Genomic DNA, 24,466 nt, shown 5'->3' on the forward strand with positions numbered 1-24,466 from the left:
GCCCAACCGCTGTGCCACCCAGGCGCCCCATCAAACCATTTTATTGAGGGGCTGGGGGGAGGATTGGAAGGGCTGGGAGCACAATGAGATCCAACATCCTTGGTCTGGTTGGTATCTGCCCAGCTTTGAGGTTGCTGAAAGCTGACGTTTATCTTTTAAAGGTTGTGGATAGGTGAATGTGTTTTTAAGTGTAGAAAAGAAAGAATGCGTATATAGAAATATTTCAGAAGACAGCACTGTCTTCACGTACTGTATCTCAATACTTGGACATACAGCAAATATTTATTATCTTTAAAACTTCAGTAGTTTTCCTAATTTGTCTGACTGCCATAAGGACCGGTGGTCTATTCTCAGAGCTGGAAAATAATGTCTGGCGCTGAGGCTGCTTGGCCCATTGGGGAAAAGCATCCCTGAGAACAGAACTATTTTACTCATTCAGCTCTTTATGTTCATTCCAGTCCTGAGAAGCCCAGTGTTCAGATTTGTTCTTGAAGTATCATGAGATCCATGGTATATACTATAGGAGAGAGTGTTTAAATGTTTTTACACCTATAGAACTTCCTTGAAAAATATCCGGTACTCTCCGCTTCTTTGCCAGTAATTTGAGAAATCTCACATTCTGTCTCAGAATTAAACCTTTCCATTCTCTGGACCAAAGAATAACCTCATGGTGTAGTGGCTGAGAGTGTGGGCTCTAGGGTTCTACAAACCTGTTTGAATGTTGATTGACTTATTAAACGGTGTAACCTCAAACAGTCAGTTCACCTCTCTGAACCTGCTTTGTCTTTTAAAAAGGAGCATCATAAAGCTTACATCAAAATGAAATACGTATTTTAAGTTAATTCTCAAGTATAAGACCTGTAAAATGAAAACTGCCAAACACTGCTGAGGGAAAATTAAAGAAAACCCAAAAAAGTAGATACACAGCATTCATGGATTGTGAGACTTAGTGTTGATGGCAGAACAGAAGGCACTTCTCCCCAGACTGACCTGTAGAGTCAGTGTAATACACAACAAGCTTTTTTATGTTTGAGTTTTTTGCAAAAGCTTAAAAAGAAGCAAACCACCTACAATTAAGGAAGAATCTACTTCCATTTTAACCGCAGCACTGAATGTTAGACTAGAGTGACAGTTTTTAAGGTCTGAGAGAAAAATGGTTTCAGTCTAGAAATATTTTTCTAAAGAAATTACTCAAGGACACATTCTTAGGAAAATTAAAAATGGAACTAAGAAAATGGAAAGATAAAAGCAATGGTAAACCAAAATGGTAAAAATTATAGTTTAAAAGATTTTTTGATATCAAATATTAACTAATCAGCAAAAAAGAAATCTCTAGGTGGGAGGTGAGGAACTAGGAAGGAAGCGGGGGGAGTGTAGTACTCAGTAGACAATAAGTATTTATTGAATGAATATATCTTGATTAACTGTGTTAATAGTTTTAGGTTTAAATGTTTGTCTCTAGAAGAATAGAAGCAGGGTGTTTATCAATCTTTCGAACCAGTTAAGTTTAACGAACTTTGTAGAATACGTGAACAAAGAAAACTCCATTGATCTACCAAAAGGTGTTTTTAGATGGGGGTTTGTTTAACTTGAAAATAAAGGCAAAAGTGACTTGCTTGTGTTGATCTACCAAAAGGTGTTTTTAGATGGGGGTTTGTTTAACTTGAAAATAAAGGCAAAAGCGACTTGCTTGTGAATAAAAGAATGACCTTCATTAAAGCTCGGATGACCCGGTTTTCCATACGACGGTGCTTGCGCTGCCGGGTCATCCTTCCACTGGGCACATAAAAGAAGGGTGCGATGTAGATCCTTGCCCACTGGAGAGCCCGGGTTACAGGTGACCCCTCTCCCTTCTTGAAAGAGGAGCCCAGAGGCCAGGCGTCTGGACTAACCTGAACTGTTTCGTGTTTCTTGCAGATGTTCCCACAAGCCTGCACTTCCAGAGCATGCTGAAATCGCAGTGGCAGAACAAGCCTTTTGACAAAATCAAACCTCCCAAAAAGTTTTCACTTAAGCACAGAGCACCCATGCCAGGCGGCCTGCCAGATCCCACTCGTAAAGACAGGCACAAGTTGGTCAACTCCTTCCTAACAACAGCCAGTAAGTTTCAGGGGACCCGGGAGTCCGTCCTGAAGTTATGTCTCTATTCCTTTTATATTCTCCAGTTACTGTTCTGCTGTGGCAGTATCTCGGGGTCGGGAGAGGCGATTGATACAAATTCAGCTCACAGTCTACTTCTCCTTGTCTTGGGTGTTCTCAGATGGACTTTGAAAGCTATTCCAGACACCATGCATCTCGGGGCAAGACCCAAAGTGCTGGATGAACAGCTAGCAGTGGCGTGGCATGGGTTCCGTCTGTGGACAGGCTGTCTTCTGTAGCCTGGTGTCAGATTTCTCTGGTTGAGGGCCCTCCAGGCTGCCTGGCCTCTCCTGGCCCTCGTGCTGTCTGCTAGGACCTTCAGTCCCAGAGGACACTGCTGCTGCCCTGGGTGTCTGTCAATGGCCTAGAGAGCACTCAAGAGCTCGGAACTCAAATAAGAAAAGATTGAGAGAAGACTTCACAGCTCCTTTTCTGTTCCCCTCTTCAGAGCTGTCCCATCACCAAACTCGGCCTGACAGGACCCACAGGCAGCACTTAGACGATGTGGGGGCCGTGCCTATGGTGGAGCGAGTGACAGCGCCAAAAGCAGAGCGCTTGCTCAACCCGCCGCCACCTGTGCATGACCCAAACCCCAGCAAAATGAGATTGCGAGACCATTCATCTGAGAGAAGTGAAGGTAGGGCCAGGCCCGGCGCCTCTGCCTGCGTTTGCATCTGCTCAGGGCTTTCTGGGGCAGCCTGGGCTTCTCTGAATTGCCCCCCGGCTTTGTCCTTCACTCTCTAGGAAGGCAGAGTAGAGGGACCCTACTGCTTCTAGATGCAGGTCACTTCTTGACTGCCGCAGCAACCTCTGCCCAGCCCCTACTCCTGTCAACCAGTTTGCTTCACCTTTTTATCCTCTAGGCTTAGAAGGCATTTTTGCTTTTCCTGTGTGTTGCTGGCATCTGTAGCTTGTGCTGGCAGTAGAGCCAGTGGAGGTAGCCACGCATTCCTCTCTCTCGTTGACTTCTGCAGTGCTGAAGCACCACACGGACATGAGCAGTGCGAGCTACTTGGCGGCTGCCCAGCACCCACCGCACAGCCCCTTGGTGCGACAGCTGTCCACCTCCTCGGACACCTCGGCACCTGCCAGCTCTAGCCCGCAGGTTACAGCCAGTGCGTCCGTAAGTACCTGCGTGGAGGAGGCTGCACTCAGCGCCTCAGGGGGCTCTGGAGGACAGTGTAGGGGCTGGGGTTTGAGGCCAGAGCATTGGGGGGGGGCTCGGCTCACCGTGATGTGTCATTTTTAAGTCGGGGGGGGTGGTATTTGACCTTCTGTTTTCCCGGGTGGAAAGCTTGAGGCTGATGGAGGTCGGTGACTATTCAAGACCTGTAGGGCTGGGTCTCGCCCAGCACTCAGCAGTAGCATGGCTCTAACTAATCCTGTTGGTTCCAGAAGTTCACCTGAGAGGAGCGATAGAGGCCATCCAGATACTTAGGAACATTGAAGGCGTTCCATCTCCTTATCTTACTCCCTTAGTGAGAAAGTCGGAGCCCTGAGAACAGGCCCTGCTGGGAGAGGTCCTGGAAGGGAGGGGAGAAGGCAGGGCCTCGCTCTGTCCCCAAAAGCTGCTGGTATAGCCATTCCAGACACACGTTTCCGCCGGTTTCCTTCTCATTTTAATTCCTCAGCGTGTGCCGCCTCAAACACAGATAGCTAGAGCTTCTTGGTGCCCACTGATGGGTCCTTTCTGTGGTAATTATGATAATAATGGTGATAGTGATAATAGTTTCTTGTGTCTCTTCTGCATGCTTTACCTGTGTTATCTCATTCAACCTGATTGATAATGCCCTTCGAGATGAGGTGATGATACTAAGGGTTCTTACTCTGTAGGTGGGGAAACTGAGGCTTTGCAAGGTTAAGTAAACTGCATAAAGGGAGGCGACTTGTGAGGGTCATGACTGCCGTTCACACCCGGGCAATGTGACCACAGAGCCAGCTCTTCACCATGGCACGCGCTGCGAGTCCCTTTCAGAGCGGACTTGAAGAAACGTATAAGCTCACAAATGGGCTCACGTCGTTCTCTGTCTTTGCTCCTGAAAATCAGTCTTTTCCAAACGACGGCTTCATCCCCCCCTTCTTCATTCCCTCGCCCATAAATTTTGTCTAAATAGGTGTGTGGTATCTGTCACAAACTGGGTTATCCGTCGGAGGGTCTCAGACAGCCAAAGGATTTCAGTCTGAACTCTGAGATTCGACAGTTGGAGAGACTTCAGTGTTTTCTCACTTGCCAGCCCTCTTGTGTCTGGGAGGCCTGGAATTTGAAATTTTTTCTTACTAATTATGGAGTATAAATTTTGTATCTGCACTGACCCTTAAGTCTCTCATTGCCTGATGTTTTCAGAGAGTATGGATTTCTTTAATAGTAAGAAGAAGGATAGGCCAGATACTGAAAATGAGGAGAAACTTGGGGGTGGGGGGTGGGGATGTGTAGTAGTGCTTCATAAAAGCTGGTGTGCACCTCAGAATCCCCTCAGTGGCTTTATAAAAAGAAAGAAATCCCTGAAGAATCTGATTTGATAGAGGAGGAGCCCCAGAACCTCTTGCTTCCTTTCTTCTCTTCTTTCCTTCTTGGCAAAGCATTCCTCATCTTGCTTTTGAGAAACCACTTTTCCATTCCCATCCCCCGTTCTGCCCCTCTGGCTCTAAACAGGAGAGAGTAGTTGAATTAAGACCAAATGAATGCCTGGTGGAGGTGGGGCTCAATCCTGTTAACCCGTTTTTTTGGGTTTTTTTCATAGTAGAAAGCTTGATGACAAGACAAACTCCAAGGGTATTGTCCTCAGCCCACTCCCATCTCTTTCCCTCGAAGGTACTAACAGCAGACCCAGGAAGATTCAGGGAACACACACACCTGTTTCTGCCAGCTTCCGATTCATTCTTAACCACGATGTAGGGAGAGCTATCTTTTGAGGCTTCCCTAAGGTACACTTCCGGTAGTGGGAGGTGTCATTTCAGCAGAGATGGGGCAGTGGCAGGGGCTTTGGGGTATGAAGTCACTAAGCTTTAGCTGTAGAACTCAGCCAGGCATGATTTGCAAAATTCTCTTCAACCATTTTGGTTAACCAGTTACCCTAAATTTGTAAGGCGGTGGCCGTTCTGTTCTCATTTGATAGCGAAGGAAATGGAGGTGAAAAAGACATTGTGGTGGGCTGAGGTGAGAGGCGACAGCAGCCAAAGTGCTGGCCCAGGAAGTGCTGCCTGTCAGCGTTCTCAGCATGTCCTGAAGTGATGGCGTGAACCGGTCCTGTATCGCCCTCCAGGAACAGAGAGTAGGGTGGTTGGTTGTAGGGAACAGCGTCTTCCTCATTGTGCCTCGCCGACGCCGTCCCTCTGAGCTGGCCGCACGTGGGCTTGGCTTTGAGTGCAGCCCCTTGCGCGTCTCCAGCTGTGCTGTTGCCGCGGCAGCATGTGTGTCATCCCACTGTTGCCCTCTGGCCGTCCGCTCAGCTGCCAGTGTCTGTGGCAGGCTGGGCTGTTCGCTGTCTGGGCCCAAGCGGCTGGTGGACTTCTCCTGCATCAAACCAAGGCGTTCGGCTCCCTCCTGTATTCCTCCTCTGGCCTCCAAGCTGCCGTCGATGCTCACCTCCTCCTCTGACACTCGACCCTTGTTAGTCTTCTTTCCTAAGAGTTTGATCTTCTCAACCTGTAGAAGCAAATCTCCGTTCTCCGGGAGTCTGAGCTGTGTAGCCAGGTCCAGGTCCTCTTCTCTCTTTCCCTCCACTGAGCTCCACTGATAGAGCTAGAAAGCTCTCCACTCTTCCCCAGCTATAATAGTCAGAGAGGAAATCCCATGGGCTGAGCAGATGGTGGGTACAGACTTAGCCGAAGAGTTCAAATCTACAAGGAGGAGGTGCTTTCATGACGTCCAAGGTTAGATGATCCGTTAAGTTGGGCCTGTCCTCCCAAGATCTTTTCAGGATAAGGGAACTCCCCTTTCTCACCTGAAGCGTGCCCACTGGGCTTAGTTAAGCATTTGTTTTAGGAGCCGCTAAGCGTCTGGATGATAGAGATAGCAAGGGAAAGCAGAAAGGACGACTCTAAAGGGGGGGGGGGCTAGTTAAGGTGTATGTGGGGAGTCAGAACCCCCACGTGACTTGAGACCCCAGGGTGCTCACCCCAGCAAAATTCAGTAGAAGTCTTCTTCTGCATGAGCCCATGAAGGAAGAGACTCTGGAGCGGGAGGTCCTCCTCAGGGCCACCTTGTGGGAGACTTCGTCCACGGTGCGGGCGGCTGCTGTGCAGGGCCAGCCCCCGCCCGAGGCCTGGTGCTGCTGGCCGTCCTGTTTTATGTCTTAGGTGTGGGACTTGATGTTTACAGAATTGCACCTCCCTTTTAAATTCATCTTTGTCTTACAGCAGCCAGTAAGGAGGAGAAGGGGCGAGAGCTCATTTGACATTAACAACATTGTCATCCCAATGTCTGTTGCTGCAACAACTCGTGTGGAGAAACTACAATACAAGGAAATCCTTACTCCCAGGTAGAGGCCCTCGCTCATTGGCTCCTTGCCCTGTTCTTCCCGTTACTGCCCTTTCCCCCCTTTTGTCCCCGAGCTTTGGGTCCTAGCCTTAGGTTTTGTCTTCTCTGTGAGAGGAATTCTTCCCTGATAGGAGTGAAATTGTTTCTGTGTACCGGTCTCTCATTCCACTAACGAGAGTACCAGCCGGACCTCAGGCCACATGCTGCCTGTGCCCATGTTTGTTTGACGGCCCAGTATGTTTCCAAATAGTTTGTCGTCCGCATCAAAGCAGGATTTCACCTATGAATCTTTATTTCCAGCTTTTGTTGACAACTTAGGAAATTGGGCAGCCCCGTGCATGTGCTCTCACAGGGGAGCAGTCAGCTGCTGCCTCGCAGGGGTCCCCTGTAGACAGTTGGCCTGCGTTTGTCACAGTCGCCCAGCCGGCCCCCCTTTCTGGCCGGTGTGGGGCCTCTCGGACGCCTCCTGGGCTGCCGGGGCAGAGGGCAGGGTCGTCCACAGGCGCCCGGTTCTCGCTGTGGCACAGATGCGCTTGCCCTGCCCGGCCGCCGTGCTCTCTCACAATTGTCCCTTCTTGATTTTGCAGCTGGCGGGAGGTCGATCTTCGGTCTCTGAAGGGGAGTCCTGACGAGGAAAATGAGGAGGTAACAACAGCATGGTCGTTCTCTCTCAGAAGGACACTCACGTGTGCACACGTGCACACACACACAGACACGCACACACACGCACATGTGGTTGGGTGCACACACCCCAAGTGCCTCAAGACCTGTGGGTGTCAAGTATAAGCGCGCTATATTGCTGTCCTGACGGGGAAGAGTCTAGTAAGGGCTGGAGCCAGGTCTAGAGTTGTCCTAGCCATACTTGGACTCAGCTTCCTGGAGGAGGGGGCCAGTGAAGCCTCTCTGTTGCAGGTCGAGGACCTATCTGACGCAGCCTTCGCCGCCCTTCATGCCAAATGTGAGGAGATGGAGCGGGCTCGGTGGCTGTGGACCACGAGTGTGCCACCCCAGCGGCGGGGCAGCAGGTGACGGGGCAGGCACAGGTCTCCCGGCCTGTGAAGGGCGGGCGGGCGGGCGGGGAGTCGGGCGCCGTGTCCACAGAGCTGCCACTGCCCGTCGGTCGCTGTGTGTATCCATCCACTGGCGAGGGCCGAGAGCGCAGACGTTCCCTGCTGTTCATTGGAACTGAGGAGGGGGTGAGGGTCACGTGGCTGGGTCTTTGCTGAGCGGTGGGGTCAGTGTCCAGTTGTGGCAAACTTGTGTGGTCTCCTGGGCTCCACATAGCGGCTGTTGGTGGCATTAGGTTCCAGCTGAGGGTTGTGGAACTTCGGAGGCCTCACCACAGTTGAACCCTGCTCGGAACAGGGGAGCGGGGGGTCGTGGTCCTGCTTGAAGGACCTGGCCTGCGCTGTCTCCGTTTATGGCTAACAGTGGCAGAAGCCCTCGGGAATCTCAGGTAGATTTAGGGCTCTTGTTTTTGCTCTTTTTCCCCTTGACGACAGTTTTCAGTCCAGACGAATTTCCCTTCCCTGTGAATTCACTGGGCACTGTGCCAGAGATTAGCCCCTGGCATTGTTCCGCCATGGCTTTTCTCTCGGGACGATAGGTACACCCAGTTGTCACGATTGTCGTATCGTGGGCCTCCCCCTGTACACGGCAGTGAGAGGAAACGAGGGGATTTATTTCCCGGGAAAGAGCTATTCGTGTCCGTCTACCTCAGCTTCTCTGGTTGGAATGTTCGTGCCTCCTCCCCAACCTCCCAAAATCAACCCACAAGTAGTTGCTCGTTCCCCGGGCACTCAGATTTGCACTCCTTGGTGTCCAGGTCTTACAGGTCATCAGATGGCCGGACAACTCCCCAGCTGGGCAGTGCCAACCCCTCCACCCCCCAGCCCGCCTCCCCTGATGTCAGCAGTAGCCACTCTTTGTCGGAGTTCTCCCACAGTCAGTCCCCAAGGAGCCCCATCAGCCCAGAACTGCACTCGGCGCCCCTCACCCCTGTGGCTCGGGACGCGCTACGGCACCTAGCCAGCGAAGACACCCGTTGTTCCACACCGGAGCTGGGGCTGGATGAACAGGTAAGGAGCTCGGCGTTGGGGTGGGGGACCGAATGGGGAAGGGACAGCACCCGCTGAAGGTGGGTCTGCATCTTGGGCCCTCCCCTCCCCATTTTAAAGGGGCTGCACTTAAAATTGGCCTTCTGAAGGGACTGTGGAACGGGTGCCCACCCCAAGGGGTCTTCCTGGACCACTCCAGGAACTCTCGAGGGACTGGTCTTGGACTCCAGTCCACACGTTTTGGGGCGGGGCCTTGGGGCGGCATGTAGGCTGGGACTGGCTCCTCACTGTGGCAGTTTGTCTCCCGCAGTCCGTCCAGCCGTGGGAACGGCGAACCTTCCCATTGGCGTACAGCCCCCAGGCGGAGTGTGAGGACCAGCTGGACGCGCAGGAACGGGCAGCCCGTTGCACTCGGCGCACCTCAGGCAGCAAGACTGGCCGAGAGGCAGAGGTGGCCCCCACCTCACCTCCCGTTGTCCCCCTCAAGAGTCGGCATTTGGCGACAACGGTCACAGCTCAGCGTCCAACTCACAGATGAGCGGGATACGAGAATCTAAACAGACTCACTAACTATTGGCATTAAAGCTTCAGAAATCTCTGCGTTTGATATTCAAACATCATATGCCGGAAATTTTCACAGTTTTTAGTGAATTTAAGGAATTTAGATTCTACTTTGGTATTTTTTTGTTTTGTTTTGATTTTTGTTTTGTTTTGGTTTTGGTTTCCATGTTTTGTTGTCACACACCTGAGCACTTCCTCCAGTTGGCAAACAGAAGTTCAGGATAAGACCCTGCTGGCCTGGTCCTGGCACGTCCTCTGCACTGTTGAATCACTGGATTTAGCGATGTTAGATGGTCACCCCTCTCCTCGCACCTGTGGGCAGGGTGGGCCGGCCAAGCGGGCAGAGGGGGTGGAAAGCTCCAGCTCAGCATCGCCCACCTTCAGTTCGGGTTGGGGAGAACAGCACATTCTGGGCTCCTCCCCTCCCATCGGTGGCTTGGCCCGCGCTGGCCCTCCTGGCTGGGTCCCCCTTGGCCATCTGTGCTAGAGCTCCGCCACTGGAGCCTCTTGGCCATAACTGCCACCTGTTCTCACTGAGCTCTCAGTCGACAGAATGGCTTCCCCTTGTCATCCAGATCTCGGAGACCTAGTTTGGGTTTCCTCTGCATTCGGTCATCTCTGTTTTGACTCCTTAACTGCAGTAACCTAGCTGCGGCTGCTCAGGTCCCCGTCCTGCCCCTTCGTGCCCTGTCGTCTGCTCCCCGACACCAGCCACACACCCGGATGCACCTGTCCTTCCACTCAGATGTTTTTACCACCTGTCCTCATCTGTGAAGGTAGGGTTAGGGCTACTTAACTTCATTCCCACTCATCTGCAAACTAAGGTCAGGGACATGAGCAGCCATCTCCCCTGTATGACTCTGTTGTCACGGATACATTTAGCCCCGTTTCCTTCACATCCAGCTCCCTGTTGGTGTCAGGCCTTTCCTCTTCCATACTCCCCTTGCCTGTGGAACATTGTCTGGTCCTAGCTGTGGTTCCCATCGCTCCCTCACCACCCCCCTTGGCTAATCTTGTGCCTGTCTCATGTATGATCACATCACCAAAAGGGGGGGCAATAAGGACTTCTTTATTTTTATTTCTATTTTTTTTTTTTTTGTTGCTGTTTTGTAATCGTATAAAAATAGTAGACAAATTGCTTAATGGTTGGGGTTTTTTCACAATTTTCAACATTAGTGATTTTTTTTGATTTCTGTTTGCAAGTTAAAGGATTTGTCATTGTTTTTCTTTAAAAAACAATAATGCACCATATCCCTATGCATAAAGTGCTTCTTCTATTTATAAGGTTGAAAATTCTGAATAACCCTTTTAGCATTGTTAAAAAAAAAAAAAAACAAAAATGGAAAAAAAAACCTTGTATTTTGTAAATATTTTCTTTTCCTGCTTTGAGCTGTGTATTGGCAGCGAAACATGTAGCTGTCTTTGTTCTATAGAAATGCTTTTCTTCAGAGAAGCTGATCTTTGTTAATGTCTTGATTCTGTTCGCAAAGCACAGACTAGTGCTTAAAAAAAAAAAGAAGGAAAAATTGAAAAAAAATAATAAAAAAAAAGTTACAGAATGTTGTGTCGCCAGGCCTTTCTTGACATTGGACCGGCTCTGCGTGGCAGGGGTGGCAACTTGGGACCCTGCCCTGCTGAGCAGTTCTCTGTGTGCCCGGACTGGCTCCGAACCTTGGGGAGTCTCCGTTTTGTCTCTGGGCACCTGGCAGGGTCACCTGATGGTCACTAGGGAGAGGATGTCTTCGTGGGAGGGAAGGGCCACCCGGAGCACAGGGCATCTCTGTAGGTAATCTTTTTGTTGGATGTAAGTGATTGATGGCCTCTTGATGTGCCTTTCTCCAGTGAGACCAGCAGTGTGACATTTTATATCTGAGTTGTTAAATTCTAAACGGAGATTTCACCTCTCACCGCTTTTTGTTGTGACCCCGGGGTTGGGGTCAATGAGGATATACACTTTGTAATATCATTTTTCTGAGGTGGCTAAATGCTGGATCCTCTTTGTGTAAGACAAGGAAGTGGGCAGGCTTGATGTCTCTTGACTCTCTCTCCTTCCTTCTCGTGGCAAGTTGATGCAGCCAGGGCAGCCCCGCGCCATCCTGGCAGAGAACGCCGCAGGCGGAGACGGCCTTTCTCTCCGGCCTCCCTGTTGCTTCTGCGGCTGCAGTGAGGATCTGCTCTGGGGGAGCTTCTGCTGCGGGGGCTCAAACGCGCACGGGGGTGGGAGGGGGGAAATGAGTATTTTGCAACTTTGTATGAAGATCTAAGGGTTCCTTGTTAGGACCTTGACCTAATTACTAAATAATGAATACTTTGGGTTACGGTTTTCTATTTTTGTTTTCTTTGTGGCATTGCTGGGGGCTTACCTGGTGGTCCTGCCCTGCTGTAGCAGACCTCTTCCCCCATCTAAGTCAGGATCCAAAGGAGAGAGGAAGGTGGCTCTGTAAGCCCGGAAGAAATGTAAGCCATTCACTCAGCTGACAGCCCGGCCCAGGGACAGAAAACCATTTCCTCCACGGTGTCAGTGTGCTGGCGTGGGCCTGGCCGGCGCGGCGCGGCGCAGCCTCGTGAGAGCAGTCCTGGGGGTGCTGGCCTTTGAGTTGGACCAGGATGGTTGGCCAGCACCAGAGTCAGAGAATCAACTCAGTGAACAGGTCTGAGAACTCTTGCCTCTCCAGGGCCCCAGAGAGAGCTGTTAAATTCTCGTGTGCAGGTGTTAGCAGCCTCGACATTTCCCGTTCAGAGACACGTTCTCAGGTTGGGGAAGACTTGCACATCCTACATCCTGAATCATTTTCTTCTCCTTTGAATCCACGGACGGAGACCTTATTTAATCAGTAATAACTTTATTTCCAAATTCACTTTTACAGCAACAATCAGTGTAAATCATTTGTTAAAACACACAGTACACCATAGGGACATTCACAGACAGGAAGCTAAGCTAAGATGGTTTCATGTCCCTCCCCCCACCCTCAAAATTACCGCAGAAATCATGGGACTTGCAGGTGCCAGAAACTGTCCTGCCCAACACTGCAAATTCACGGGGCGAAGTCCATTCGGAGGGGAGACTCTGGGCCAGTGCCCAGGGTAACCCTTTTCAAGGCTGAAGAGACACCAGAAGTCTCAAAGCCGCAGACCTGTGGATGGGACAAGCTGGACGCCTTCACCTCCACCCTCATCCCCACCTGTTGTCTTTACTTGGGGACAAAGTGAAGGAGGAGCTCTTGGCAGCTGCCAGGACAGGCTGCGTGTCCGGAGCGGTGGGGGGGGGGGGGGACACGGAGGTGCCAGTGGCTTAGACGGAAGGATGCCAGGGTCTGTGGGAGGCAGGGCTGTGGGCCTGGGGGCCCTGTGAGAGGGCGGCTGGACCTCCAGGCTCCACGAGCCTTGCCGCCCGCACGGGGCTGGGAAGGATACGGGGCGAGCTGGCAGCCTGCTGCCCTCGGGAAACCTGTCCGCGGAGAGGCGAAACCCCAGGGACCTCTAGCAAACGCGGCTGATCTGAAGAAAAGGGTTACAAGACAGTTGGACTGCTGCCCTCCAAGACTTCCCCCTGCCCGTGGTAACTATCTTACAGGTTCCTCCCCCCTCCCCCCAGAAGCACGACAAACAAACAGGATACAGTCTCCGCATTGAAGTTAATTTAAATGGAACTACTGATAAGTGAGTGGAGGGCTCGAAGGGACCAGGCACACAGCATAGCCTGTCTGACCCACCCAGGGGACACTGACGGTGAAGGTGGGGGGGATGGGGGTGGCAGAGTGCCCAGCCCCGGGGGAGGGGGATTGTCCTCATTCAAGGTCACGAGCCAGCATCCCTTTGCAGTATCCCCCCAGCACTGAGCTGATCCCCCTAAACCATGATCTCTAGGCCGTCCCCCAGTAGTCCATCCCAGCAGGGAGAGTCCAGAGCCCTCGGAGCAAGGCCCTCAGAACAAGGTACCGAAGAGCAGGGCTCAGCAACCACAGAAAGCTGCAGCCAGAGTCCGTGGCAGTGAGGAGGGGCCGCGTGCCTAAGGGCTACCGACTCTGAACCGCGTTTCCCTTCTCTTCCTCAGGCTCCTTCTAAGAACAGCTGGGGCTCAAAGCGGCGGAGAGCCTCACAGTGGTCAGTTCTCGGCCCAGATGATTCCTTGCACGGAAACCCTGGCTGCAAATGAAGCCTCCAGCCCTGAAGAGGCGGCTCTGGACTCCCACCAGCCCCCAGGGTTGCCTGAGACTGGACCCAAACCAGAAACGGCAGAGTGGGGCCCGAGGTTGCTGAATTTCTTTAAAGCGGTTTTCTACAAAGGCGGTTCCCTTTTCCCCTGGCAGCAGACGACGCTCGTGCCAGGCCAGCGGGGCTCCGACCGAGGCCTTGGGCCGGGTGTCTCCTGACTTGTCACCCTTCTGCAGTTCAGGCAGCTCGGGCCCCTGGGCTCCTCCGGGGCTGGCAGTCCGTGGGGCCCCGGGCTGAGGAGGGGCTGCGGGCCTCTCTCCGGCTGGGACTGGTTTCTGAGACCCTCTCTCAGGGCTGCTGGGGGCTTCTGGCTGTGACCAGGTCTTCAGGTCTCAGGTCTTCCTGCTGCAAAGCAGGCCGGCCACGAGACGCGCCGCTCTCCGCCCCGGCCCAGGGAAAGCTGCCGCTGCCGCCCGGTCCTGTGCTCCAGGCCTTCCTCGCAGCCGGGGGCTCGGACGTCACAATCTGCGTGCCATGAACGCCTTTCCAGTCGGGAGGCCCCAGCAGGATAGAGCCCCGCTGGCCCCCTGGAGCTGAGCCCCCGTGTGTGTGGCGGGGAGAGACATCAAGGACCCCACGGGGTGGGTTAGAAACCTCTTCACAAGCATTTCAAGATACATGCGTCCTTTTTTTTTTTTCTTTTCATTATCATAGTCACTCTGGCGAATCCAAGCATGAACAGACAAATCCGACTACAACGCGACGGGGTGCAGACAGGGAGGGAAAGGCGACGTCTATGTATATGTTCAGCTGCTCCGGCAGGACAGACGGCACGGCTGCCAGCTGGGACGGGGAAGAACCGTTTCCGAGGGGCGCGGGGGCGGCGGCGGCGGCGGGTCTTTCTCAGAGGCTGGCGGTCACGAGCTTGGGTGGAAGTGGGGGGGCGGGGGGGGGGAGTGTGGTCCTGCCCTGGGGGCCTCGCCTGCCTGTCCCGGTGCCGCCTCTGGGACCGGGACAGCCGTCCTGCCGCCAGCTCAGCTCAGGAAGGGGACCAGGCCCTCTGGGAGGAAAAGGCTCTCCAAGCGAACAAAGCAAAAACATCCCGGGTCATCGCTGAGCCCACCCTGGCTCACGTCTGGTGGGGGGGGTGGTAAGAAACTGAGGAAGGTCATCAGGTTCGTTGTGGGGGACACACCAGTTGTTGAGTAGAACTTAAACCAAGAGACCGAGGTCTCACCTTGTGCCCGGGCTTCGCTCTCACTCAGCCCCTCAGATGAGAACAGGTGCCTCCCGCATCTGAACAACGTCCGTTGCTGAGAAGGGACGTGGTGAGGCTGGGGACTCGGGGCAGCGCGACGTAATGAGGGGGACAGGCAGTGACTGGGCTCCGCACAGCAGACACACGGGCATGGCAGGGATGGTGGGGGAGACAGGTGGCTGCAGAGCCGTGGGAGGGACAGGAGGCTCAGGACCCACCCGCCGGAGCCCCGCACACTCCCGAGATGCCAGAGGCCCGGGCCTGGGAACAGGCGGGTGCCCGCAAGAGGCACGAGTCCTTACAAAGAGAACTGGTTAGCCCTAAAGTCCCAGATCGGTGAGGTGGCCGAAATCGTGGCTGTGGTTCCAACCTTCAGAACTCAATAAAACAGGGTTTCCGTGGGGCCGAGGGAAGCCCCTCAGCTCAGCACCCCCACCCTGCAGGGAAGGAGAAAGAGGCCAGCACTGGGGACATCAAGGTCAGTCTTCTCTGAGGAAGTGATCCGCAGGGGGCCACCCTTCCGCCAACCGACCACCTCCTCCCACCACCATCCCTTCTCCAGAGGGTGGCTCACTGACCCACAGCAGACCCCGGGCCACCAAGCACAGGAGGCCACTTGGTCCAAGTTTGCTGTGGGCGGCAGAGGCAGTTTGCCCTTCCTGCTGCCCTTCCAGGCAGAGGGTAGCGGCTCCTCCCCACCGAGCACCTCTCACCCCCCCAGGCTCTCCCTTCTGCCCTCTCCTTCCCCCCACCCAGCCTCTCCCAGGGCTCCCCAACCCTCCCCACCCGCCCCCCCAACAAGGTTGACATCGGCCTGCGGCTCCAACACGGCACCCGGTTTCAAATCCTTTGTTGCTGCCGCTGCCTCTGTGACACCCCCAGGATGGGGCAGAGCAGGGGCGCCCCCAGTCCCTTGAGATGCCCCAGAGGCAGCTTTCAGAGCCTCACCTCCCTCTGCTACTCAGAGGGAAAAAAAAAAAAAAGAATCGAAAGTAATTGCCCAAGGTAATGTCGGGTGTGGCCATCTTGTTCAATGTTTTTAAAAATATTTTATTATTATGAGCCCACCCGTCAATTTGGAAAGGTGAAATTTGCTCGTTTTCCCGTCACTGATTTTGAAGTCCCGAGCCAGAGCCGAGCAACAAAAGCAGGTTAAGTGATTAACCGATTAACCGATCTGTGAGGGGCAGCTGGGGGAGGGCAGAGGGCGAAGGGCCAGATCATTATTCTTTTTTTTCCCACACTCTCCTCTCCACTATCACTGAGCGCCCCGGGGGCTGATCACAAACCCTGCTTGGCCAGGGAGGCGGACACTTCGTCGGCTAGCGTGGCGAGCTGGGGCGAGTCTACCATGTCGATGCTGCCCGTGGAGGACACGTTGCTGAGGTGCCGCGGAGATGTGTCCCCGGACACCACGGGCGACTTGTACACGATCTCCGCCCCGTGGTCGGTCTTGGCTTTGGCGTTCTCGCGGAAGGTCAGCTTGTGGGTTTCGATCTGCAAGACAGGAGGCGAGGGAGGGCAAGTGAAGCCACAGAAAGGGGCGCGAGCCCGGCCTGCCGACAGGCCCCGGGGTGGGAGGGAGCCGTGGGGGATGGGGGGACACCTGCGCACAGCTCCCAGTCACCTGCCCGCCGGCCACCCGCTTCCCTTCTCCAGACGCAGGGACCGTCGTTCGTTTCCTGTGTGCCCTTCCAGAGATTCCACACGTGCACCAACACGTGATACACAAAAAGAGGTGTGTCTGTATATTTAACACACACAATAACAATATCCACATGCTTTGCGCTTCGGGTTTTTGACCTAATACCTTCCATTCTCAGCACCCGGTTTCCCTGGTGCTCGTTGCCCGTGGCGTGGATTCCATCACCTGGTACCAAGACGCCCCCCGCTCCCCTGTGCGCGGGTACCCGGGCTGTTCCCATCTCTGGCTGGCACAAACAACGCTGTGTCTGAGCAGCTGGGTGTGCACGGCACTTCACACGCGGGCAAGTGTGTCCTAGCAGCGGAAGGGCTGGCGCCCGGAAGGCATGTGCATGTGATTTTAATAGATACTAACAAGTCGCAAGTGAAAGCGTGAAGGAGGGGCGCCTGGGGGGCTCAGTCGGTGAAGCACTGCCTTCAGCTCAGGTCATGATCCTGGGGTCCTGGGATCGAGTCCTGCTCCCTGCTCAGCGGGGAACCTGCTTCTCCCTCTGCCCCTCCCCCCTGCTTGTGCTCTTGCTCTCTCTCATGCTCTCTCAAATACATAAATAGAATCTTCAAAAAAAAAAAAAAACTCATGAAGGAGAAGCCGGAGATAAGGAAGGGACACCGCCAGAGTCAGGCCAGTGGGAGCCACGCACCCTCCTCCGCGTCGCCGGTGATGGGAATTCGGAGGTGGCAGCTGCCGTGGGCAGCACTGGACGGTGTTTCAAGTACAGAAACGATGACACAGCCAGGGGTCCAGAGGTCTGTGCCCCACAGGATGCCCGGGACACTCCGAAAACATTTGCTAGAGATGTGGGCAGTTTGTACAACTCCTGATGAGACCCAAAGAGGTGGACACAGGGATTCCCTATGCTTTCGGATCCGGGGCCAGCCATTGTGCATCTGGTGAAGCCAGGAAGTGTATGCACCGGCAGGCATGCGCTCCCCTGCCCACAATTCTGCGCGAGTTCGGGAGCCCGCGGGCCCCGGGGTGAAGAGCCCCCGTCGCAGGGCGCTCGGATGTGGGTGGGAAGGAAAACCAGGCTCCTGCTTCGGCTCTACACTTCTTGTGTCCGTTTTGGTTCAGCGCTTTGTAAAGAAGAGCCCTTCCCTATCACCGTATTCAAAAGGCGGTTCAGACATAAGCTATAATAAGAACATTAATGTTAGTGTCTTGTAGAAAAAAGTGAGAGGGTCCTGGGAATGTCCCCAAATCTCCCAAACTGGAAGGAGCGCAGGCAGCAGGGGTCCTGTGCCCCACTGCTCATGAGCAGTTTTGCTCATCACATCAGGACGTGGGGGACTGAATATGAGGGGACGCTCTGGGATCAGGACAATGTCTTCTGGGTGGTGGGCAGGGCCAGGCCCACCCTTTCTGAACCAGCAGAGGTGAGTTAAAACAGACGTTCACACTCAGGCCTGACTTTGACTCACATTTGTAGATGGCCACAAATACCAGGAACTCTCCAGAACACGTTCGCATTTGGGTCTCCCCACCACCCGGGGATGTGGATATTTCTGTCCATTTTGCTGATGGAGAAATGCATGCAAAGCACTTGCCCATCCTGCCCAGGGTCACGCCTCCAAGCAGAGTCCAGGCCAGAGCTTTGCTCAGGACATCGAAGCTTCCAGAGATGGAAGTCACCAGTGCCCAGGCCTTAGCAGAGCCTCTGCGCTTTTGCGAAGAACCTTTTCCATGGCCCCAGAGAACTGGGCCCTTCCTCACTTCCCCTGAGGCATGCAGGGGGATGCGGGGTCCCGGGGACTGAGAAGTATTCCTGCGCCTTGGAAGCCGAGTCTCTGGAAACACTTCGGGTCCACCTTGGGGTCAGAGGGGACCGCATGGGGCACTGTGGTGAGCCCGAGAGCGCAAGGCCATCCAAGGGCCAGTACTCTGTCCTCCGCCCCAGCCCCCCAGCGTTCGGGGAGCTCGTCCGGGGGTCAGGTGTGTCCCCAGGCCTGAGTCGGCAGCCTCTGCTTTAAGACCACCCCAGGAGGTGCTTCTCCCAAAAGGCACCGTTGGGCTTTCACCTCAAACACTACATGGGTGTGTCTCTCCAGAAGGCCTGGTGAGGAGCCAGACTGGGGGAGGGTGATGGCCCTGGGGGCTCCCAGCTGCCGCCCAGCCCAGCATGATGCGACGACTGCCACTTCCAACCAGCTGGGCCACTGCGGGCAGCAAGCACCCTTTCTCACGCCAGGTCAGGTCACAGAGTCTGTGCCCATTCTGGACGCCCCCCCCCCCCTTCTACCACAGCTCTGTCTGCTGCGGGGAGGCACAACCAACTTCACTGCTGGGAGGAAATGCACGGCAGGCGTGGGTGGGGAACCCCCAGAGGGCGCTTTGGCTGCATTTCTGCAAAAGAGGAAACGTGAGGCCACGAGCCCCCATCCTGTGATGTGCCCAGAGGGAGCCTGCTAAGGGCCACATACCCCCTCCCGTGTCCCCTCCCCCGTGCTCACGCAGCGAGACCCGGAGACTCGAGAAACTGCGGGGATCACCGAAATCCTGGGCCAGCAGCCTCCCCGTGGACGTTTCCATGCCAGACAGGCAGGGGCTCCGCAGGAACTTGGATTGGCAGCATTGTTCGGCTCTAACTGCCTAGTGACCCATTTAGAAATTAGGTTATGTTCCCGTGACTGGCTGGCGGTGGACTGGGGTGGGCTCTGGGGCTGGCTCCCTCCTTTTGTGGATGCTTTGCCAACCACCGGCCGACTGCTATCACCGAGGACAGCGGCTCACACCTTGAACCGCATGGAAGAATCACCTGGGGGCTTTAGAAATTCCAGGTGCCCGGGAGGAACCTGAGACCCATCAGAGTCTCCAAGAGGGGCCCGGGCGTCAAATCTCGTAAAGCCCCCCGGTGACTGCAACGGGCAGCGAAGGTCGAGACTCACGGTCCCGGGGGTTGCTGAGAATCCACATCAAGCCGGTGGAGACAGGTCCTCCCCGTGCCTCCTCTGGAAAACTGCTCCAGGCTTGTCCAGCCCACTCCATTCACAGCCACATCCCAGTGCAGCCTCCTCCCCACCCCGCTCCCTTTACCTTTTTATTCCCTCCGCCGGGGACGTGGGTGATGTTGTCCAGGGACCCGATCTTCGACTGGACTCTGTCCTTGAAGTCCAGCTTCTCAGACTTGACTTCCACCTGGCCGCCTCCTGAAACAACACACAGGCACCGCGCCTTGAGAGGGGGCGAGCACGCGACTCCAGGGAGACAGCAGCCTTTCCATGGCTGAGACCATCCTTCCCGTAGAAGGTGCTTTGCGCCCAAGTAAGCCCTTCCAGAGGGCTTGACAACAGTCTGCTCCCTCTCTCTCAGCAAGCTGTGCATCCAATGTTTGCTCGACAGCCCTTCCTCCTCCGTTAATGTGAGGTCAGCGTCAGCTCAGCGCAGGAGGAACGGTTCCACGCTCTAAACTGGTCGCCTTCCAAAGAGTGAAGTCTTTCTACGTCAACCTGTAAGGCACAGCCCTGCAAGATCTCGGAGTGACACGAAACGGCAAAATGCCCCCTAACCAAGGAAGGGGCCTGACCCTCCTCCGTCCTTGGACGCTGGGTGCCGAGCCCACGCACGGGAGACACGGCCTGAGGAAGAGACGGACAACGTTCCTTTCTGGAGAATGGATGAAGCCACCCGAGAAAGCTGCTCCAGCGGGGCTGGGTGGTGGCGCCAGGTGCGAGATGGTTTTCAGTGGAAGAGACAGAACCCCCACGACATGGCCCAGGGGAGCCAGAACCCGATGAGACACATTCCGCACCACGTTTCTGCCGGTCTCTCGCCCCACGGGAACGCTTGAAGTTCTGAAGCCGGCTCAAGGCAAAGTCCCTGCTCTGGTCTCCCAGGCGGGAGTCAGGTTCCAGCTCAGCGCTGGACAACGTGGTGCCACTGGCCACATGCAGCCACTCAAATTTTAATTAAATAAAATTAGTTTCTTTCATCAACTGCACTAGCCGCATTTCCAGTGCTCGACAGTCACACGTGGTTGGTGGCTACCACGCTGGACAGAGCAGGTCTAGAACATTCCCATCATCACAGAAAGATCTACAGACAGCTCTGGTTTCTACATGGTGTGGGATGGCGAGGAGAAAGGTAAGCATGGCAGAGCTCCAACCGTATTTTCTGTTGAAACGAAGTCACAGTGGGAGCACGGCGATGGCTGGTGAAGCGTCCCGCCATGTCTGCTGGGGACCAAACGGAAACAGCCCACAAGCCAGCCTCCGGGAGCCAGATCAGGCCCTCCCCAAGCTCCAGAGGCCCTACGTGCGCCCGCTTGGAGAACCACGCGTTAGGGTTTAACACCCGCATCTGCCCTCACTCCCGGCTTTGCCTTGGCCAGCACGGCTCAGGAGCGGAACAGGGCAGCCAGCCGCCCCCACCCCGGGTCCCAGCAAGTTCCACCTCCAGCGCTCCCCTCCTCAGCCGTCCCGCCATCCTTCCCCAGCCGCTTCAGGAGAAGGCACCCCCCCTCCCCGCCCCCCCCCGCCCTTCCCGCCTCCTGCAAGGGCTACCTGGCTTATGATGGATGTTGCCTAGTGAGCCGCACTTGGAGGTCACCTTGCTCAGGTCCACGGGTTTGTACACTATTTGCACCTGGAGGTGAGAGAGGATGAGCAGGAAACAAAGAATGAAACAGGATGATTTCACTGCGGGCGGAACACCATGAAAAGCTGCTGTGTCAGTCCAGGCCCTGCCGGGACAGTGCTTCCTGCAGGCCCGAGGACACCCCTAGTCACGGTGGGAAAACGTATCATTGGACTTCTGCCAACCCTGCCCCGGGGGAGTGGGTCTTCACAAAATAACTGTGGGACCACAGTGCCCTCCATCCCTCAGGGGAATACAGGACTCTGTCATGGCGCAGGCCCCACACCGCTGGTTTCAAAGGGTCACTCTTCCCCGACATGACACGGACATCACATTCAGTGCGGACAAGGTAAGAAGGGGTCTGCACAATCCGTTTGTGTGACGTTTAGAAAATCGTGTTGGAAAAGCAAGGAAGCGAGGTCTGCTGGTCGCAGGGCCTCACACAGGAGCGGGCGGAGTAGGATTGATGGGTGGCCTTTCTCCCAGGACAGCCTCCCACAAACCCTAGCACCGCAGTGAGAGCGGTGACAGCAAGCAGGACCCAGAGCCGTTTGGCCACTCGGCGGGAAGAGCCAGCTGGTGCCTGGACACACTGTGTCCTGGACCTTCCGTTCCGTAGCCTGGGAGCAAAGCGACAGGAGGAGATGGGCAGGTGGCACAGAGAAACCCCTGGCTCGGTCCCCGTGAGCCGGAGCCTGCTCGGACACACACAGGTAGGGGAGGCCTCAGGGCTCCTCAGAACTGGCTGCAGGCCCAGCATGTGGCTTGGCCACGCCACCCACCCTCCAGAGGGGGTAACAACCCCTGAGTGGCCCACCAATCCCAGCCTGAGACCCAGCTCCCTGGAGGGGGCACGCCCACAGGCCTCCGCCCATAGCCAAGGTTGTGAGGGGGTGTCCCTGGATGGTCCCTGAGGAACACTTCCCAGAGCCTCCAGCAGCCACCTGTGTGAGGCCACCTGCGGGTACAAGGCGCCAGTCACCGTGGAGTGGGGAGATGGCTCCCACTTCCTGCCCCCGAGTGACCCAGGAGAGAGATGGCCTGGAGCCAGTGAACCAGAAAACAAGGAGGGAGGTTGACGTCTATCTAAATCATCTGGAACAATTCCAGATTATTTGTTAATGAAAATCGTGCTGCCATTTGCCGTTTACTGACGGAGAGTCGATGGAGGCCGACAGGTGGCCCTGGGCTGTGTGTGGGGGGTGTGTGTGCGGAGCGAGGCAAGGGGGGTGCCCAGGGGTGGCAGCCCTTGCCTGTGAGGGTGAGCAGGTGGGGAAGGAACGATTCTGAGGGAGTCAGGTCTGGGAGGCAGCGTGTGCCCAGAGGCGGGGAAGGGGCTGAGGGAGCTCCTCCTGGCATGAGGGAGAGGGAAGTAAATGTGAGCCAGCCTTCCTTCTTCCCCTCAGCCTGGATCAGGGAACAGGGAGTGGAGGGGAGGGCGTGCTGGAGGAGGAACCTGGACAGGCAGAGGGAAAGGGACTGCTTGAGGACAGGAGCCAGGACAGGGGAGGTCAGGCGGACTGGAGGCCAGGAAAGGGAGGAGGCCAGGCCCTGGAGCAGAGCCCAGTGCCAGCCAGGAGTGGGGGAGATCCCGAGATGGAGCGGGGTCTGCCCGCTGGGAAGTCACCATCAGGCTCGGGAAGGGAGAGCAGCCAGCCAGAGCCTGGGGCCCAGGCCAGGGATCTAGCGCCCCAGAACACCGAAGCTGCTTGGAACCCCCCAGCCACCTCCCACCAGGAAAGCTTGCTGTGAAGGCTCCTACTGCAAACCAGCAGTGGCTTCAAGCCAAGGACAGTGCTCAGGGCCAGCCTGAGAAATCCTGGGGCTCTTTGCCAGGTCACATAGGCTGGCCGTAGACGGGCAGAGAGCGCAGGCCAGACAGGGGTGCCCCCCAGCAAGTCCCCTGACATCCTGGGCACTGCCAGCAGCCGCGGGAAGGTACTGTCTCCCCAAAACTCACGCCCGGAGGAGCGGTCTGCTGTCTGCAGTCCCCTGGACCCCGCAGCCTAGGCCTCCCCCGCACATCCGCCACCAGTCGACCGGACCGGCGTCACACGAGAGAGCACGCGGCCTTCCTCCTCTGGCCGGAGCCAGGTGTGCAGGACACCAATGCACCAGGAGTCAAGGCTGACATAGCGGCCACACTCCACTTGGAGTCCGGGGGCGTGGGTGTTCCCCACAGCTTCTCTTGGCTTCTGGGAGCAGTGGGACCAGAGAGCAGGGCCGGGGACACAGAGGGGACGTGGAGCAGACACCGGTGAGGAAGCGTTACCGAAGCGCCATGCAGCAGCGGCGGGGACCAGCGGCGGGGTCCAGATGCTCGGGGTGGGGGCAGCAGCACATTGCAAGAATAAACCTGGGGACGGGGGTTGCTGGATGCAGGGGTGCGGGCCCGGGCTGGGCACGTTCTGGAGAGAGAGCCCGCCCAGGGCTACCGCCATCCCCCTGGCACCACCAGCCGGGAGTGAGTTCCCTGCTCTCAGAAACCGTCTCCCCACCCAGGGGGGACCTCAAAGGGGCTCGGCCCTCCCACTGCGATGTGTTTAAAAGTTGGCTGTCAGCCAACTTGAGAGGCGGGGGAGGAGGGCCGGGGAGAAGGGGCGCCCCACCTCCGATGCCCCCACTGTGAGTGGCCACAGAGCAGCCGGAGGGTAACAGCAGAGTTGACCAAGTGCATGAGTGAGAAGTGAGGATGCCAGCCCCAAATCTCAGGCCCTCACCCACTGGGGACACCAGGAGTCCCCATGACATTTGGAGGAAGCCAAATCTTAAAAGGGTGCAAAGCCGCATTTCTCCGTCAACTCCCGACCGCTGTAGGCAGTGTCCCCTCATGCACTGTTTTGGGCTCTTTGGTACCTGACGTCTCTGCCAGGGGTGGGGCTGGTTTTACACCCGAGCCCAGGCTTAGGGATCTGCTCATCCCTGGCAAATGCAGGGGACAAACATGAACAGAGACTGGACTTTTCCTGCCCTGAGGAGGACAGGAAGACACTGTGTCTGCTCGTCAGCACAGGTGAGCCAGCGGTCCACGGGGCTGTCAAGGTGAACCTGCCCGAGCCCAGTCCCAGGTGCCACCACCTTCAGCCCAACCTCACACAGGCTGTGGGGCTTCCAGGAGCCCGTGCTGGGCGGTGGGTAGTGCCCACCAGGGGTGTCATGCAGTGAGGACTTGGACTCCAGGTTTGGGATAGAGAGGGGCTCGGTCATCTTCTCTTTACCCCCTGCAGCCTGCACAGGCCAGGGGACCCACAAATGCTGGGCCAGGCCCCCTAGAACAGTGGGCACAGGCGTGGGGAGCCTGGGCTATGGGTAGTGGGAACACAGACAGACCCTGAACCGGAGAACGGTTTATTCTCTGCAATGTCTCGCAAGTGTCTACACTCATGCCGCTTCTTACAAACCAGAACCACCGTAGGGCGCAGGGAAAGTGTGAAAGTACTCACACTGCCGCCTCCTGGCACGTGTTTGATATTATCCTTTGAGCCACACTTGGACTGGACGTTGCTAAGATCCAGCTTCTTATTAATTATCTGCACCTTTGA

The 24,466-nt window shown here is 55.7% G+C and overlaps 2 protein-coding genes across 29 annotated transcripts in view; one reads left to right on the forward strand and one right to left on the reverse strand.

Annotated features, from left to right (window-relative positions):
* Positions 1-10,796, forward strand: part of KANSL1 (KAT8 regulatory NSL complex subunit 1) — a 177,808-nt gene extending 167,012 nt beyond the window's left edge. For 3 of the 4 annotated variants that reach the window (XM_045814109.2, XM_087854246.1, XM_045814108.2), the window contains 8 exons: positions 1,918-2,100; positions 2,588-2,776; positions 3,114-3,262; positions 6,499-6,620; positions 7,207-7,264; positions 7,532-7,644; positions 8,445-8,697; positions 8,987-10,796. In XM_045814109.2, coding sequence (XP_045670065.1) covers positions 1,918-2,100; positions 2,588-2,776; positions 3,114-3,262; positions 6,499-6,620; positions 7,207-7,264; positions 7,532-7,644; positions 8,445-8,697; positions 8,987-9,214 — 1,295 coding nt within the window. In that variant the 3' untranslated portion in view covers positions 9,215-10,796. The remainder of the gene's footprint in view (positions 1-1,917; positions 2,101-2,587; positions 2,777-3,113; positions 3,263-6,498; positions 6,621-7,206; positions 7,265-7,531; positions 7,645-8,444; positions 8,698-8,986) is intronic. The other variant, XM_045814111.2, reaches the window with a different exon arrangement.
* Positions 10,797-12,853: 2,057 nt separating this feature from the next.
* MAPT (microtubule associated protein tau) overlaps positions 12,854-24,466 on the reverse strand; it is a 96,607-nt gene continuing 84,994 nt past the window's right edge. For 10 of the 25 annotated variants that reach the window (XM_087854260.1, XM_087854253.1, XM_087854255.1 and 7 more), the window contains 5 exons: positions 24,368-24,460; positions 20,852-20,933; positions 19,386-19,498; positions 15,940-16,147; positions 12,854-15,087 (listed from right to left, as the gene is read on the reverse strand). In XM_087854260.1, the coding sequence (XP_087710386.1) occupies positions 15,074-15,087; positions 15,940-16,147; positions 19,386-19,498; positions 20,852-20,933; positions 24,368-24,460 (510 nt within the window). In that variant the 3' untranslated portion in view covers positions 12,854-15,073. Of the gene's footprint in view, positions 16,148-19,385; positions 19,499-20,851; positions 20,934-24,367; positions 24,461-24,466 lie in introns of all 25 variants that reach the window. The other 15 variants (XM_087854254.1, XM_087854252.1, XM_087854259.1 and 12 more) reach the window with 3 other exon arrangements.

This window comes from Ursus americanus, chromosome 23 (assembly GCF_024610735.1).
Source record: "Ursus americanus isolate L20-20 chromosome 23, mUrsAme1.1.p, whole genome shotgun sequence".
In the NCBI taxonomy this organism is placed as follows: domain Eukaryota; kingdom Metazoa; phylum Chordata; class Mammalia; order Carnivora; family Ursidae; genus Ursus; species Ursus americanus.